The sequence below is a fragment of the Equus caballus genome, chromosome 14 (assembly GCF_041296265.1).
Source record: "Equus caballus isolate H_3958 breed thoroughbred chromosome 14, TB-T2T, whole genome shotgun sequence".
Classification (NCBI taxonomy): Eukaryota; Metazoa; Chordata; class Mammalia; order Perissodactyla; family Equidae; genus Equus; species Equus caballus.
In genome coordinates, this window is record NC_091697.1 from 75,362,483 (window position 1) to 75,378,197 (window position 15,715).

Below are 15,715 nucleotides of genomic sequence, written 5' to 3' on the forward strand. Positions count from 1 at the left end.
GCAACAAATAAGTGTCTGCAACTAAATACTGGTTTCGTAAAAATTTATCCCTCTGACAGATTGAGAAGCTAATTATTATAAATATTTTTATGCCTTATTTAAGCTTCAAAATACGTACTGTAGTTTAAATAATACTTCATAGAAAAATCTAAACTTTTTGTAGGAAGATCTTTACATGATGATTGTAGAAAATCTGGGAAATACACTGTAAAGAAGAAAATTAAAATTATCTTTTAACCTAAAATTCAGAGGTAGTGATTATTACTTTGGTACAATCTCTTTCAGATTTGTTCCCCATTAGAGTAAATGTATAATAGGTATATAAACATGGACATACATCATGCCCTATGTGGTTTTTGTACACAGATTTTATACTTAATATCATAACCATTGCTCCTTTTATTATGTTATTCATATGTGCCTATATGGCCTTTGATAGTGTTTTATTTTTATGTTTTACTTTTTTTTCTTAATATTGTGGGTGAATTTTTTCCTCCTATTATATCTTGTAACTGATTTTTACTAGTAGAAGTGAAAGCTGTGGAATTTTATGTTCATCTCAAATCTGGCCATTTTGCTGAATTCTTGTGTTCTAGCCGTGGGTTCTTAATTTGATTCTCATAAATTTTTATAAGTATATAATTGTATCACTCACAAATAAAAATAATTTGTTCCCTCATTTCTGTTATTTATGTTTCATATTTTATAGTGTTGGTCAGAACTTCTAGAAGAGTGTTAGGTGATCTAGCAATATAAGGCATCTTTGACTGATTTCTGATTTTAGTGAAAATATCACTATTGTTCCACCACTTATGTGTTAGCTCTTGGTTTTAAGAATATGTGATTATTATCAGGGGTTTAAATTTTTTCAAAGCCTGTTATCAAATGGAGGCTTTTCACTGAATGCCTAGACAGCAAAGATTGTTGCTTGTTCACTCATTCAGCAACTGAGGCTTATTTCAAAAATCCAGGCGAGAGATGACAGAGGCCCAGACCAGGGTAGCAATTGGTGAGAAGCTGTTGGATTCTGGATTTAGCTACATGGTTTTGTGGATGTGGGGATGTATGAGAGAGAGAGGTCCTGGTGGCTTAGAGGTGTTTGGCCTGAAGGGCAGGAAGAATGGAGCTGCCATCAAGCGAGGTGGGGAAGGCTGTGAGTAGAGCAGGTTTAGGGGGAAGATCAGAAGTCCCATTTTTAACATGTTGAGTTTGAGATGTCTGTTATACAGCTAAGTGGAGACATTTAAGAAGTGGGTTGTATGAGTCTGGAGTTGGGGACCAAAGTCTGGGGAGAATATTCAGATTTGAGAATGAATGACATATCCTGGTATTCAAAGCCCTGAGACTGTGGGAGGTCACTAGGAGAATGTGTCTAGATAGGAGGAGAGAGAACCAGAAAAGGAAGCTGAGAAGGAACAACCAGGGAGGTAGAAAGAACACTAATTGTCCTCAACTTTTGCCTAGTAAAACTTTTGTATTACGTGAGTGAGGATGATGCTGATATGTCAATTAAGAGAAAGACTGAGAATTGACCGCTAAATTTAGGACTGTAGGAGGTCATTGATAAGACCAGGTTTAGTAGATTGAACAGTGAGCTTTAACCCAGCAATTCTACTCTTAGGTCTGTGTCCCCTAGAGAATCACAAGGGACATGTATGTTCATTGCAGCACTTATGTGAAAGTAAAAAAACCCAAAAAACCCAAAAGTCCATTAATGGGAGAATGAACACCTAAATTGATGCAGATTAATTAAGAAAAAATACAGAAGGAGGTAATAGGAGTGGAATTGGAGATGGTGAGTGTAGACAACTGTTTTGAGGAGTTTTGGCACAAAGAGAAACAAATAGGAAGATAGCTGGCAGAGGAGATGTTTTTTCTCTTGTTTTTTAAGTTGTAAGGAATAATAGCACATTTATACCCTGTTGAGAATGATCAAATATATGGTGAAAACTTGATGATGTAGGAGAGAGGGAATTGCTGGAATGAATGGTGGGGATGACATCTAGTGTATAAATGGAGGGATTGGTTTTAGAGGGCAGCCAAGACAGTTCATCTGTGGTTAACAGGTAGGAAGATGGAGCATGGGAATGTAGATTAGGGTATGTGGATAGTTCTCTTATGATTGTTCTGCTTTTTATTTTGAGGGAACTAGGTAAAAAGGTCATCAGCTGAGACTGAGGTTGGGGAGGAAGTGTTGGAGTCTGAAGGAAGAAGAAGGTATGAAATAGTAATTTTAGAGAGAAAATGGACATGTGGTTTGATATCATATGATAGCTTGGTAATATGGAGGGTCGTGAATTTAAAGTGAGCCCAGTCCCGGTGCGTGTTTCTCCACCCGCATTCAGTGGCAGTGGTGCGGGCCCAAAGCAGGTGGAGAGCTGTTTTTGTCAAGACGGTAATAAAGAGAGAGAAGGGCAAGGGCATCCAGTGAGGCAGGGGAGCAATTATAGTGATTTACCATGGAATGAAACTGGATAAGTTGGTGAGTGAGGACAGTGAAACAGTAGTGGTAGGATCTGTGGGTGAAGGTCCTGGTGGAGTTGAGAGATTGTTGGAGGTGGAGTACTGGAGGGAGTGAGGTGGAGAGAGGGTAGTGCTCAGACAGTAGGGTGCTGGGCTTTGAGGTTATGGAGGGGCTTCAGTTATTGTAAATGCAAAGTCCTAGAGCAGTGGTTTTCAACTGGTGGCAGCTACCTCTCACCTCCTGCCTCCACCCTTGGGATATTTGGCAATGTCTAGAGACAATTTTGGTTGTCATGGTGCTGGGTGGGGCAGGGATGCTACCCTCAGGATGGCATCTAGAGGGTAAAGGCTGGGTATGCTGCTCAGCATTTTACAATATGTTGTAAATTGGCACAGGATGGCCCCCCACAAATGTCAATAGTGCCGCAGCTGAGAAGCCGTGTTCTAGGGATATGAACATGGGAGTGAGCGGCTGGGATAGAGAGGAAGTCAACATCATTGGAGGAGAGAAGTTCAAGAACTGAGATGTCTGGGTGTTGGAGGGATCATTTATATTATATATTGAGATTTCCGATAATTAACACAGGAGTAGTATTGGAGAGAGTGACAGGGACTGCAGTAGCATCGACATGTGAGGGAGATGGCTTTAAGATTGACAGCCACCATAGAGATTGCAGATGATGTGATCTGATGAGGTTCAAAGCTGCGAGTTTTGGGGGTAAGGAGAGAGAATGATCTGAAAGCATCAGTGGGGAGCAAGGAGAGTTCTCCCGCACTCTCAGGCCCAGTGTACAAGAACAGTGGGTGCAAAAGGCACGGTCACCACTTGACAGGACTGCAGTTGAGACAGTGTCCCCAGGGAAGAGCCAGCTTTCTACTGGCACAAGAGGGTGAAGGCAATGTAAGAGACAGACTGAGGAGCGAGGGGATTTTGCTGATGATAGGCCATGAATTCCAGTGCGCATGAAGGAACAGTTCCAGGAGTTGGGTAGTAGTGGGAGAAGGGGACAGACTAGGGGGTTGTGTGGAGCGTTATTTGGGGGTGACTGACATAAACAGAGATAAGGAGCATAATGAGATTAGGTCCAGAGGATTTAGGTAGATGGAGAGGCTGTGAATGTTGGAAGGGAAAAAGGGTTGGGTTTCCGTGTGTGCCCATCCCCCCTGGTGGTGAGGGTAGAAGGCCTAGGAGAAGAGAGGCATTCCAGTGCACTAGTTCAGTCTTACCCTTCCTGGGAGAAGGCCTCTCCTACTTTTGTGCACATGCTCAGTCTTAACCGTGGCTGATGGCCTTGAGGACTGGTGGGAAACTGGGAGATATCAAGCCCTGGGCCTCACCCATTGTGATCAGATTTGCATTTCAGGAAGAGCACTCTTGCTGCAGGTGGAACAGGGAGGTAAGAAGAGGCAGACAAGTTAGGAGCCACGCACTGATTAGGGGGAGATGACAAGAGGGTAGTCTCTGCAAGGTTCGAGAGAAGTGGGCAGATGTGGGAGGCATTTAGGAGGTAAGATTGCTTCTGATTGGTGGCGATTGAATATTTTTATGGAAAAATAGGGGCAAGTTTAGGATCATATCCAGAATTCTTGGTTTCTTCAACGGGAGAGAGTGCAGTCCCCAGCAGTAGGTCCAGAAGTTGGCATGTAATAAGCACATTTGTTGAATAAATGAAAGAGTGAATAAATGATGCTGTGATTTCTTTTATGTATAATGCATCATGAAACTAACCTCAGCTAAACTTACCCAGCATGACAGGAAGTAGAATCAAAAGGTTCCTGGCAGTTCTGGCCTCAAGGCCAGATTACTCAAGTAATCAGATCCACTTGGCTGAACTCTCAGACCTGCTTTGAGAAGAATATACAGGAAGTGATGGTGGCCAGGAGTTGTCACTGTTCGTCAACAAGCCCAAGAGTCCTCACTGATGTACGCTAGGGGTTCCTTTCACATTTGAAATGGAACATAGATTTTTAAAAAATCTTTTCTTTTGAATAATTCCAAATTTACAAAAAGTTTCAAAAATTAAAATATAACAACATGTTCACCTATTATTACTCAGATTGACTTGTTAACATTTTACTCCATTTCCTTTATTATTTGTGTTCTCTTTCTACACACACACACACACACACACACAATTCTTTTCTGAATGATTTGGGAGTTACCTGTGTCATATGTGTCTCAATACTTCAGTGTGTATTTCCTAAGAAGAGGGATATTCTCTGATGTAACCACAGTACAGTTATCAACTTAATAAACTTATGTTGATATAGTGCTTTTGTCATCTACCTTCTATATTCCAGTTTTGTTGGTTGACCTAATAATGTCCTTTACAGCATTTTCCCCCTCCAATATAGAATCCAGTTAGCCTCCTTTAATCTGGAACATTTTCGTAGGATTTCTTTGTCTTTTTTGACATTGACATTTTGAAGAATGCAGTTCTACCCCACTTTTTAAAAATAGAAGGCTTCTCATTTCGTGTTTGTCTGAGGTTTCCCTGTGATTAGACTGAGGTTCTGTGTTCTCAGCTGGAAAGTGGCACAGGTGAAGTTGTGTCCTTCCAGGGGTGTCACATCTTGAGGTGCGTGATGACCATCTGTCTCTCATTGCTTATGTTAAGTTTGGTCACCCAGTCACAGTGTTGCCTGATTTCTCCACTATAGATCTGTGGGGAAGTACTTTAAATCAATGCACATACCTCTTCCTCTTAAAAATTTCCCTTTAGGTCTAACATTCGTTGAGGATTCTTCCCTGATTCAATCTTTTTCTATGATACTTGCAAAATGCTGATTTTCCAGCTTTCCCACTCTCTCCGTGTTTATCAGTCAGTTCTTGGCTTTCCACTGTAAGCGAGAGCCCCACCTTCTCTTTTATTTATCTGTTATTGGCACAGACTTATTAATTCCTGTTTTTATTCAGTGGTTTATGATACGTTACTGTACCTAACTGTTGGCGTTCAAGTTCTGCTAGATTTGGTCAATGGGAGCCCCTTGTATCTGGCTCTTGTGCCCTTTTGACCTGCCTCTATCATTTTCTGGCACTTTCTTCCTTTTTGGTACAATCTGGTGTTTCAGGTACGTCTTGTACCTACCCTGCACCCACCCTGTTGTCAGCCATTTCTCCAAGGAACGCTGTTTTTTTTTTCATGGGGAAGGGTCAGTATCTGGGTGCTAGGTGTGGTCATTGCTACTGGGGTGACTTTGCCTCTTGACCTTTTCAGTGGACAGAGCTAGAGAATATATGCATGCATATATACACATACAAACAAACATATGTGTGCATTTAACGTGCTTGTACACATACTTATACATATTTTAGAAATCATGAGTTCATACAATACCTCCAGTTTCTGTCCATCCCCTCAGGGTTCTTTCTTCCCTTCCCTCATTTCATGTTTGTATGTCCTTGACAAACTTGACTCCCAACAACAGTAACACATTTACTCTTTTGCTCAATTCTAAAATACATCTTAAATAGTTTCAGAATTGCTTTGGCTAAATCACTAAATTTGACAGTTGTTTGCAGTTCTTTCACTCACCTACCACCTTGTGAAGACTGAGGGCATATAGTTAAATCCTGTGTTCAAGATTTACTTGGGTTGGTTCTTCCTTCCCTGTTACTGTGGTTATGGTATTCGTTTGAAATCTGGTTAGGTTTACTTGCGTCAGTTCGCTTTAAGTTATGAGTCCCACTTCACATTCTTACTTATTCAATTTCATTTTTTGAAGATGTAGAAGATTAACCTGCTTCCAAAAGTCAAAACTACACAAAAAAGGCACACTCAGAGAAGTATCAGTAACTCCCATGTTCCTTCAGTCCTGTTACCCTATCCTTCCTCGTAGGTAACCAACTTAAGTGTTTTATGGTTTATCCTCCCTGTGTTTCTTTTTCTTTTTTTTTTTTTTGAGTTCATCATAGTTTACATCAATGTGAGATTTCAGTTGTACATTATTTCTTGACTGTCACCACATAAGTGCTCCCCTTCACCCTCTGTGCCCATTCCCCACCCCCTAGCCCTGGTAACCACTGAACTATTTTCTTTGTCCGTGGGTTTGTTCAAATTCTACATATGAGTGAAATCATCTGGTCTTTGTCTTTCTCAGTCTGGCTTATTTTGCTTAGCATAATTACCTCCAGGTCCTTCCATGTTGTTACAAATGGTATGAATTTGTCTTTTTTATGCCTGAGTAGTATTCCATTGTGTATGTATACCACGTCTTCTTTATCCAATCATCAGTCAGTGGGCAGTTGGATTGTTTCCACATCTTGGCTATTGTGAATAGTGCTGCAGTGAACATAGAGGTGCCTAGTTACTTTGGATTGTTGATTTCAAATTGTTTGGGTGGATACCCAGTAATGGGATAGCTGGGTCGTATGGTAGTTCTGTTTTTAGTTTTTTGAGGAGTCTCCATACTGTCTTCCATAGTAGCTGCACCAGTTTGCATTCTTACCAGCAATGTCTGAGGGTTCCCTTTTCTCCACACCCTCTCCAACATTTGTTATTTTTAGTCTTAGTGATTATAGCCATTTTAACAAGCATAAGGTGGTATCTTACTGTAGTTTTGATTTGCATTTCCCTGATGCTTAGTGATGTTGAACATCTTTTCATGTGTTTATTGGCCGTCTGTGTATCTTCTTTGGAAAAATGTCTGTTCATGTCCTCTGCCCATTTTTTGCTTGGGCTGTTTGTTTTTTTATTGTTCACTTGTGTGAGTTCCTTATATATTATGGAAATTAACCCCTTGTCAGGTATATGATTTGAAAATATTTTCTGCCAATTGGTGTGTTGTCTCGTTGTTTTGATTCTAGTTTCTTTTGCCTTGGAGAAGCTCTTTAGTCTGATGAACTCCCACTTGTTTATTTTTTCTTTTGTTTCCCTTGTCTGAGAAAGACATGGTATTCGAAAAGATCCTTTTAAGTTTGATGTCAAAGAGTGTACTACCTCTATTATCTTCCAGGAGTTTTATGGTTTCAGGACTTATCTTCAAATTTTTGATCCAGTTTGAGTTTATTTTTGTGTCTGGCGTGAGATAATGGTCTATCTTCATTCTTTTGCGTGTGGCTGTCTCGTTTTCCCAACACCATTTATTAAAGAGACTAGCTTTTCTCCACTGTATGTTCTTGGCACCTTTGTCAAAGATTAGCTGTTTGTAGATGTGTGGTTTTATTTCTGGGCTTTCACTTCTGTTCCATTGATCTGTGTGCCTGTTTTTGTATCAGTACCATGGCTATTTTGATCAGTATGGCTTTATAGTACATTTTGAAGTCAGGGATTGTGATGCCTCCAGCTTTGTTCTTTTTCTCTCAGGATTGCCTTAGCAATTCAGGGTCTTTGCTTGCCCCATATGAATTTTAGGATTCTTTGTTCTATTTCCGTGAAGAATGTCTTTGGGATTCTGATTGGGATTGCATTGAATCTGTAGATTGCTTTGGGTAGTATGGACATTTTAACTACGTTTATTCTTCCAATCCATGTGCGTGGACTCTCTTTCCATCTCTTTATGTCATTATCAATTTCTTTCAGTAATACCTTATAGTTTTCATTGTATAGGTCCTTCACCTCCTTGGTTAAATTTATTCCTAGGTACTTTATTCTTTTAGTTGCAATTGTAAATAGAATTGTATTATTGAGTTCTCTTTCTGTAAGTTTGTTATTGGAGTATAGAAAAGCAACTGATTTTTGTAAGTTGTGTACTCTGCAACTTTACTGCAGTTGTTAATTATTTCTATTAGTTTTCTGATGGATTCTTTGGGGTTTTCTATATATAAGATCATGTCATCTGCAAACAGTGAGAGTTTCTCTTCTTCACTCCTTATTTCGATTGCTTTTCTTCCTTTCTCTTGCCTAATTGCTCTGGCCAAAACCTCCAGTATTATGTTGAATAAGAGTGGTGATAGTGAGCACCCTTGTCTTGTTTCTGTTCTCAGAGGGATGGCATTCAGTTTCTGCCCATTGAGTATGATATTGGCTGTGGGTTTGTTATATATGGCCTTTATTATGTTGAGGTAATTTCCCTCTATCCCCATTTTGTTAAGAGTTTTTATCATAAATGGCTGTTGGATCTTGTCAAATGCTTTCTCTGCATCTATTGAGATGATCATGTGTTTTTTTATTCCTCAATTTGTTGATGTGGTGTATCATGTTGATTGATTTGTGGATGCTGAACCATCTCTGTGTCCCTGGTATGAAACCTACTTGATCGTGATGTATGATACTTTTGATGTATTGCTGAATTCAGGTTGCCAAAATTTTGTTGCAGATTTTTGCATCTATGTTCATCAGTGATATTGGCCTGTAGTTTTCCTTTTTTGTGTTGTCCTTGTCAGGCTTTGGTATCAGAGTGATGTTGGCCTTGTAGAATGTTAGGAAGCATTCCATCTTCCCTAATTTTTTGGACTAGCTTGAGAAGGAGACGTATTAAATCCTCTCTGAAAGTTTGGTAGAATTCCCCTGGGAAGCCTTCTGGACCTGGGGTTTCCTGTGTTTCTTTTTGTAAAGATCAGCATACATATTTCCTTCCTTACCTAAAAGATAGAATACTATATATGCTTTTGCACTTTGTTTTTCTTTTGCTTAGTCATAGCTCCTAGAAATCTCTGTCAGTTCATTGACAGCTTTTTCGTTCATTGGTACAGCTGTGTAGTACTCCATTGAATGTAAGTTCCATAGTTTATTCAACCAATCTCTTATGCTGGGATATTTAGGTAGTTTTTGATAAAGTTTTCTTCAGTCAATAACGTTGTGCATATGTATCTTTATATTGTTGGAGGAGTATCTTTGGGATACATTCCCAGGAGTGGGATTGCTTGTTCAAAGGGTCTGTGCATGTGTAGTTTTGTTAGATAGGGCCATTTCCTCACCAACTGCCCCCCCCAATAGTTTTTGTGCCATTTTGCATTTCCACCTACAATGTATGAGCATACCTGGAACTGTAGATTTAATATGTTCCCCCCAAGTATTCCCAAGTGTGACTTGTTAGTAATATTTGGATCCTGATGACACGTGACAGTTTGGTTTGGAGTCTTTCAGATTGAGTGATGGCCTGCTAGACTTGGGGTCAAATAGTCCGGTTTAAGTACATACCTCCCACTTATCTACCTTTGGACAATTCACTGAATAGCATTTAACCTATTTCCTTGTGTATAAAGTGAGGGTGATAAAATCTGTCTTACAGGGTTGTTGTGAGGTTGAAAGCACCTAGTCCACAGTTGGACGTGCAGTAGGCACCTGGTACATGTCTCTGTATCAGTACTGTCTTGGCCTCATGCCTCTTAGAGCTACTGAAGTTTGCACAGGAAAGGGCTCCGCGCGCACCTTGTGCTTGACCGTCTCAGCTGGTGACTAGCTTGTGCCCAGGCAGGGAGGGGAACCAGGGCTTCCAGGTCCATGGCTTTTCCTTTGCTTCACTTGCGAGTATGTTTGTTGACTTCCTCTATAATTTGAACACATAGGCCATTTGTTTGGAAGAAATTTTTAAACCTTGCTATAAAAATTGTTAAGAATATCGGTTGATGGGGCTGGCCCCGTGGCCGAGTGGTTAAGTTCGCGCGCTCCGCTGCAGGCGGCCCAGTGTTTCATTGGTTCGAATCCTGGGTGCGGACATGGCACTGCTCATCAAACCACGCTGAGGCAGCGTCCCACATGCCGCAACTAGAAGGACCCACAACGAAGACTATACAACTATGTACCGGGGAGCTTTGGGGAGAAAAAGGAAAAAAATAAAATCTTTAAAAAAAAAAAAAAAGAATATCGGTTGATCTTACCAGATACGGCTTTATTTTAACAAGCTTAAACAACATTTATTGAATTTTTTTAACATTTGTAAGATTGGGAATAAAGATTAATTATTAAAGAATTAAATCTGCAAGTATAAGAGAAATGCTGACATTTTAGTAAGTGCTATAGTTTATCTAAAGAGCAGATGAGGAAGAGATAGAATAAAAACAGCAATAACAAAAGCAAACCATCTGGAATCCTGGGTTTGTATCTGTGAATTTCTTCAAATAGGAAGCAAAATAAGCTCGACATAATAAGTAGTTTTCAAAGTTTACTGAAACGTGATATAAATATTCTCTAATGTTTTGCCTGATATTTTTTCTTTTTGAATTTTTGGGAGAAAAAAATAAAAGAGGAGAAGCAGCACCATCTAACACATCCTTTCCTACCCTATAATTTATGTTTCTATGAACTAGAAAGAGTTGTATAGAATTATTTATCAAGCAGTCAATTTATTCATCTGTAAAAGAGGTAAAAAGGTTTTTCACAGTTAGTATATATTTTGGAACATAACCCACACAGCTGACAAAAGAGTACTGGAATATTTTTGCTATTTTTGTTCTTTTATTGTAAAATGTAACATGTATGCAGGAATAGAAATTAATTTTATTCTCCAAGTGTTCTGCTGAAATGCACGGTGATTTTTAATTCAAAACATGCATTTCAGAAACAATTTTACAAAATATGTATTTGTGTGTGTAGGGGTGTTTATGAGTAGTGCAATATTTTCTAAGCCAGAGTACTCAAAAAGCACTTCTTTGAAACAGAGTTTTTTGCTCATATAAATCAGGGGAACACCAATACCCTCCCAGCTCTTGGAGATTCCCAGTGCATGTTAGTACATTAAAAGATCTGATGTTTAACCCAGTGTTTCCCAGACTTACTTGACCATGGAACTCTTATACCAATATCACAAGACACTAGTGTTATAAGAAACACTCTTGAGGGAGGACTATGTAAAGAAAAAGCTTGAAAGATAATATTTTATGCAGTGTTTTGAAATTCCTTTCCCAAGTAATAAGAAGACTGGTAAATTTTTGTTGCAGGGCTCACTCTGAATTAGCTAGGTTTGAAATCAAGATGTCTAGAAGAGAAAGCAATGGAAAATACGGGGGAAGTCATTAAAACAGACATTGTGCCCACTCTATCACATACACGCACATAGTTCAACTTTTACAACTGCAATCATTCAGTTCACCATTTATAAAGATAAAATTTCTCAAAACACTTAACATTTCATGATCTCTCTCTGGTATCTCTTTTCAGTTGAAGGATAAAATTTTTTCAGTTCCACAACTTGCCTTCTTTTGCTTTATCAATAAGTAAGTTATTTCTGTCATTTGCTATCAGTCCTATGATGATTTTGGTTTTTTCCCTGTAGTGCCTAAAGTAAGTTAACACTTGCCAAGTAAATATAAATCTTGTAGAGATTGAATGTAAAAAAAATAAATAATCCCATAATATCTTAGACTTGTAATCTTCACACGTCTTTTCAGCCACCCTTCTAGCTCTATAGATCATTGATAAGAAACCTCTCTCCTATTGGCCTTTCCAGTATTTATATGATGATTGCATCTTAGTATTGTTAGAAGTCCTAATTTCTTTTACTCTTAAATATTTGACCTTTGCAATGTGCTTTGAGTTACTTCTGGTGACCTTGGAGGTGGGACAAATGTACAATAATAGGATTGAGAGGATGTTCATCCCCATAATTCTAGGGAGACTGAGGAAGGCGGACTGTCCAGTCGTGGATGCTTCCCAAGACGGAAACGGAGGAACCAGCCAGAGTGTGGGCTGTGTGTGACGAGGAGGGTCAGCCTCGGGAGAGCAGTGACGCTTGAGTGGGCCCACGGAGAGTAAGCTGCTGTGCAGCTTGCTATGGGAGCCCCTCCATGACCCTGTCAGTCATCTCAATAGTCTTAGGAGAAGCCGGGCTAAAGTAGACTTATTTCTTGTAAGCTTACAAAGAGAAACATAGCCAGCAAAGATGGGAAGATAGACTGAGAAGACCAGAGGGAGTTGGGAATTCGACGATATAATACAATCAGGTCCTGAATTCTTACAAGTGATGGAATTGGGGGTTTTAGCCAAGTTAACCCAGAGATCCACAGAGTAATGAAACTCCCACATGATACCTGAGTTACAGGGAATTTAAGCTTCATCAGTTCATGAAATAAAAAAGATTCAGATGATAGCTTTGCTTCTGGCATGAAATGACCAAAGCTGTGAAGGTGTTGGAGTAATTTTGTCAAAAGCAAGCATTGGATGCTTGGATAAAGTATTTTAGCAGTAGGTTGGAATGGACGTAAGTGGAGCAGCTGCTTGTCTTTACATGAATGAATGGAAAGGTGCTGATTGGTGTGTCTGTTTGGAAAAGGTTTGGTGGGTAGGAGAGTGGGGGGAATAAAGATATTTGAAATATTGCCTCAGTTAATTCATGCCAGCAGTTGCTGTAAGTGGCAAAAATATACAGAATTTATCCAGAATACCTGGCTTCTTTTTAGGTTATGTAACCTTCCTGTTAGTATTTGGATCATTCTGCTAACAATGGGATAAAAAACAAGCTGCTGGTCTTCAAGCCCTGTATAAATGGGGAATGAGTTCATGCTTGTCGTTTGCACGTGGCAGAAGGAATTAGGAGGCCTGTGGGGGGCTCTTTTCTTCCTTTAATGTATTTTGTACCCAAGGAAACTTGAGAAAACCCAATTCTGGTTGGATCTTAAATACCTTTTATCCTTCCATTAAGTGATGGTAGTTTAAAAAAATGTGTTAAAAATTAGATATCCTGAGACCAGGCCTCTATTTGAAAAGCAAAAGAATAGAGACGTTTATGTGAAGAATAAAGTGGAAACCAGTCCATGAAAAGTTTGAGGAGATTCACTTAATTTTATTTTTAAGATTGAATGCTTGTTTCTTCTCCACTGTTGGAAATCTGGATTATATGTAGTAACTTTTTGAAAGTTTGATTTAGGTTTGTACATGTCCACGTTGTTTGTGGGCGCTCTTGCTAAAATGTGAAAGTGTCTGTGTCACAGAGTAGACATCACCAGCCACCATTTCCTGTCGGTGATAATACCCTGTATGTCCTGCCGCCCTCAGGGCTTCGGCTGTTGAAAAGCACAGGGAGATGGGGGAGCTTATGCTAAGGAACGTGGTGTGTGGGGGGAAGCCTGTCCTGTACTCACTTTCTCTTAATGGTTCATCCTGATAGAATGCAATCATAAGCAAAATTATTTTAAAATAAATGATCTGTGCATTATATTTTGGGATAATGCACTGACCTTAAAAACTCCTACCTGTTACATAAGAAACTCTTATAGTGGTTGTCTCCGGGGAGGGGAATTGGGGACAGCGGTGGAAGATGTAGTTATCTTTGTTTATCTGCTTTGGTAACTTTTGGTGTTTGTACCAAGCATATCTATTATATATTAAAAAAGAAAAGTAAAAGAAAAGAAATTCCCCGCTAAGCATTCTCATCTCCTGACAGGAAACTTCATTTCCCACCCCGCCCCCAGGGATCTCCTATGATTTCCTCTGTACCCTCCCCCACCCCTCCCCACAGTTTGTTTTGCTTTTGAGGGAAAACACTTTCAGAATTCATTGATGTTTCTTCCTCATCTTTAATTATTTAACCCCTACCCCATTCATGAAAGTCACTGAAGATTTCTTACCATGAAATGCAGTAGCCTCTCCTCAAACCCTTTTTGACCTTTCTGGGTCACTTGAGAATTGAGCTGTTCTCCCAGCCTTTCTGACACCATTGCCTCCTGGTCCCTTTTGACCTCTTTCTCTCCATCTTTGCGAGCATCTTCGCTGTAATTCCACCTTTATCCACTCTGTGCCATCTTCCTGAGCCATGTCTTTACACTCTTGGGTGAAATCATCTGTGCCAGCTGATATGACCTCTTTCCTGGGGTCTACACCTGCTTGTTTACTGGCCCACGGGGTGTGTTAAGTTTCCAATTCCATAGGCACCTCAAAATCAAAATAGCCTGAACTTATTGTCCATTCCCTTGCCAACCAAATCCCCAGTTTTTGCCACTTGCTGTATTTTAGTACTTTGCAGCACCCAAGCCAGAAACCTGGGAATCATGCGAAGTTTCTTCCTCCACCTCGCAAAGTTTTGGAATTACAGCTTGCCTTGCTGTAACATGCATATATTGGCTCTGTTTTCATCACACCCTTTCATTTTACAAATAAACTCCTACATTGAGCAGCCTCATCCCAGATGGGCTTGGGAGAAATTTCCTGCGTGTAAATTCTTTGTCCTTGTTAAAAGTAGAAGGGAAAATCATTTCAGTTATTCCTCTGCGCTGACAATTTTACGTTTATGAATCCGTGGAAACATTCCGGGGGCATTCCTGCACTTGAGACTTGAGTTTGGTTTTTATTTGAAACTAAATTAGCAATTATGTAACTTCACAGCACCTGTGATTTATTATTTTAGTACTTATATTGTATGTTGCTTGGTTTCCTATTCAGTCACTTAAAAAAAGAAGTATCTTCTGCACAATTAGAATTACCTCTAATATTGCTTGCATTTCTAATGTATTAAATATAGATAATTAAGTAACTCTTGGATTGAAATAATAGTTAAAATATTTTGTATACCTATTGTATGACACTTTACATCTGTCATATTATTTCATTTAATTCACCCAATAACATGATGCAGAATGGAGAAACTTGGAATCAGAAACATTATTTAGCTTGCCTGGATTTCACTGCTGTGGTGGTCACTCCTCCCAGTGGCCCCTCTTGAGATGCTTCAGAAATCACTTTGAGTGTGGCCTCTGCATCCCTGAAATTGATACAGTTAAGAACTGGGTTTATGGGTATCTTCTTTTTATTGGGAATTGACTGCCACATGGTCAGTGTTTTTCCTATTTTGGTGCCCATTTATAACGGAAAACTTGGCTGTACATTCACTGCCATCACCCTGACTATCCATGGTCATGGGGTGATGTAGGAGCAGGTAATAAAGGCGATAGCACTAAGATTTACACGGAACTTATATTTTGTAATTTTAATTAATTGAAGGTAGTTTTAAGGCAACCCTCCAGAAATAGTTACCAAGAGATAATTATTCTTTGTTTGATGTGTTAACAGTACTCTTTCTGCTTACGTGAATTTTTGGTACCTAGAGGGTGACTGTCATCTGGAGAATGTTGTGGTCAGTAATTCATATTCTCCCTCTTTTTCCTTCAGTGCAATGAAACCTCATTCTTTTTTGAAGCTCGAAGTAAAACTGCCTGCAAGCATCTTTGGAAGTGCAGTGTAGAACATCATACATTTTTTAGGTATGTTAATGTGAAAGCTTTGTTCATTGTCCTAATGAATGAAAATCGTATTTGTTTTTGCAACAAGACTTCTGTCTAAAGTAGACATTTTAAGTGTTTCTTTTTTATTAATTTTTTGTTAGCCACCGAATTCTCTGGATCATATTAATACAATCATATATATACATACATGCTTAC

The 15,715-nt window shown here is 39.3% G+C and overlaps 1 protein-coding gene across 5 annotated transcripts in view; it reads left to right on the forward strand.

Annotated features, from left to right (window-relative positions):
• Nucleotides 1-15,715, forward strand: part of EPB41L4A (erythrocyte membrane protein band 4.1 like 4A) — a 249,198-nt gene that overhangs the window by 159,989 nt on the left and 73,494 nt on the right. For all 5 annotated transcript variants that reach the window (XM_014730732.3, XM_023617865.2, XM_070234449.1 and 2 more), the window contains exon 10: nt 15,447-15,538. In XM_014730732.3, coding sequence (XP_014586218.1) covers nt 15,447-15,538 — 92 coding nt within the window. The remainder of the gene's footprint in view (nt 1-15,446; nt 15,539-15,715) is intronic.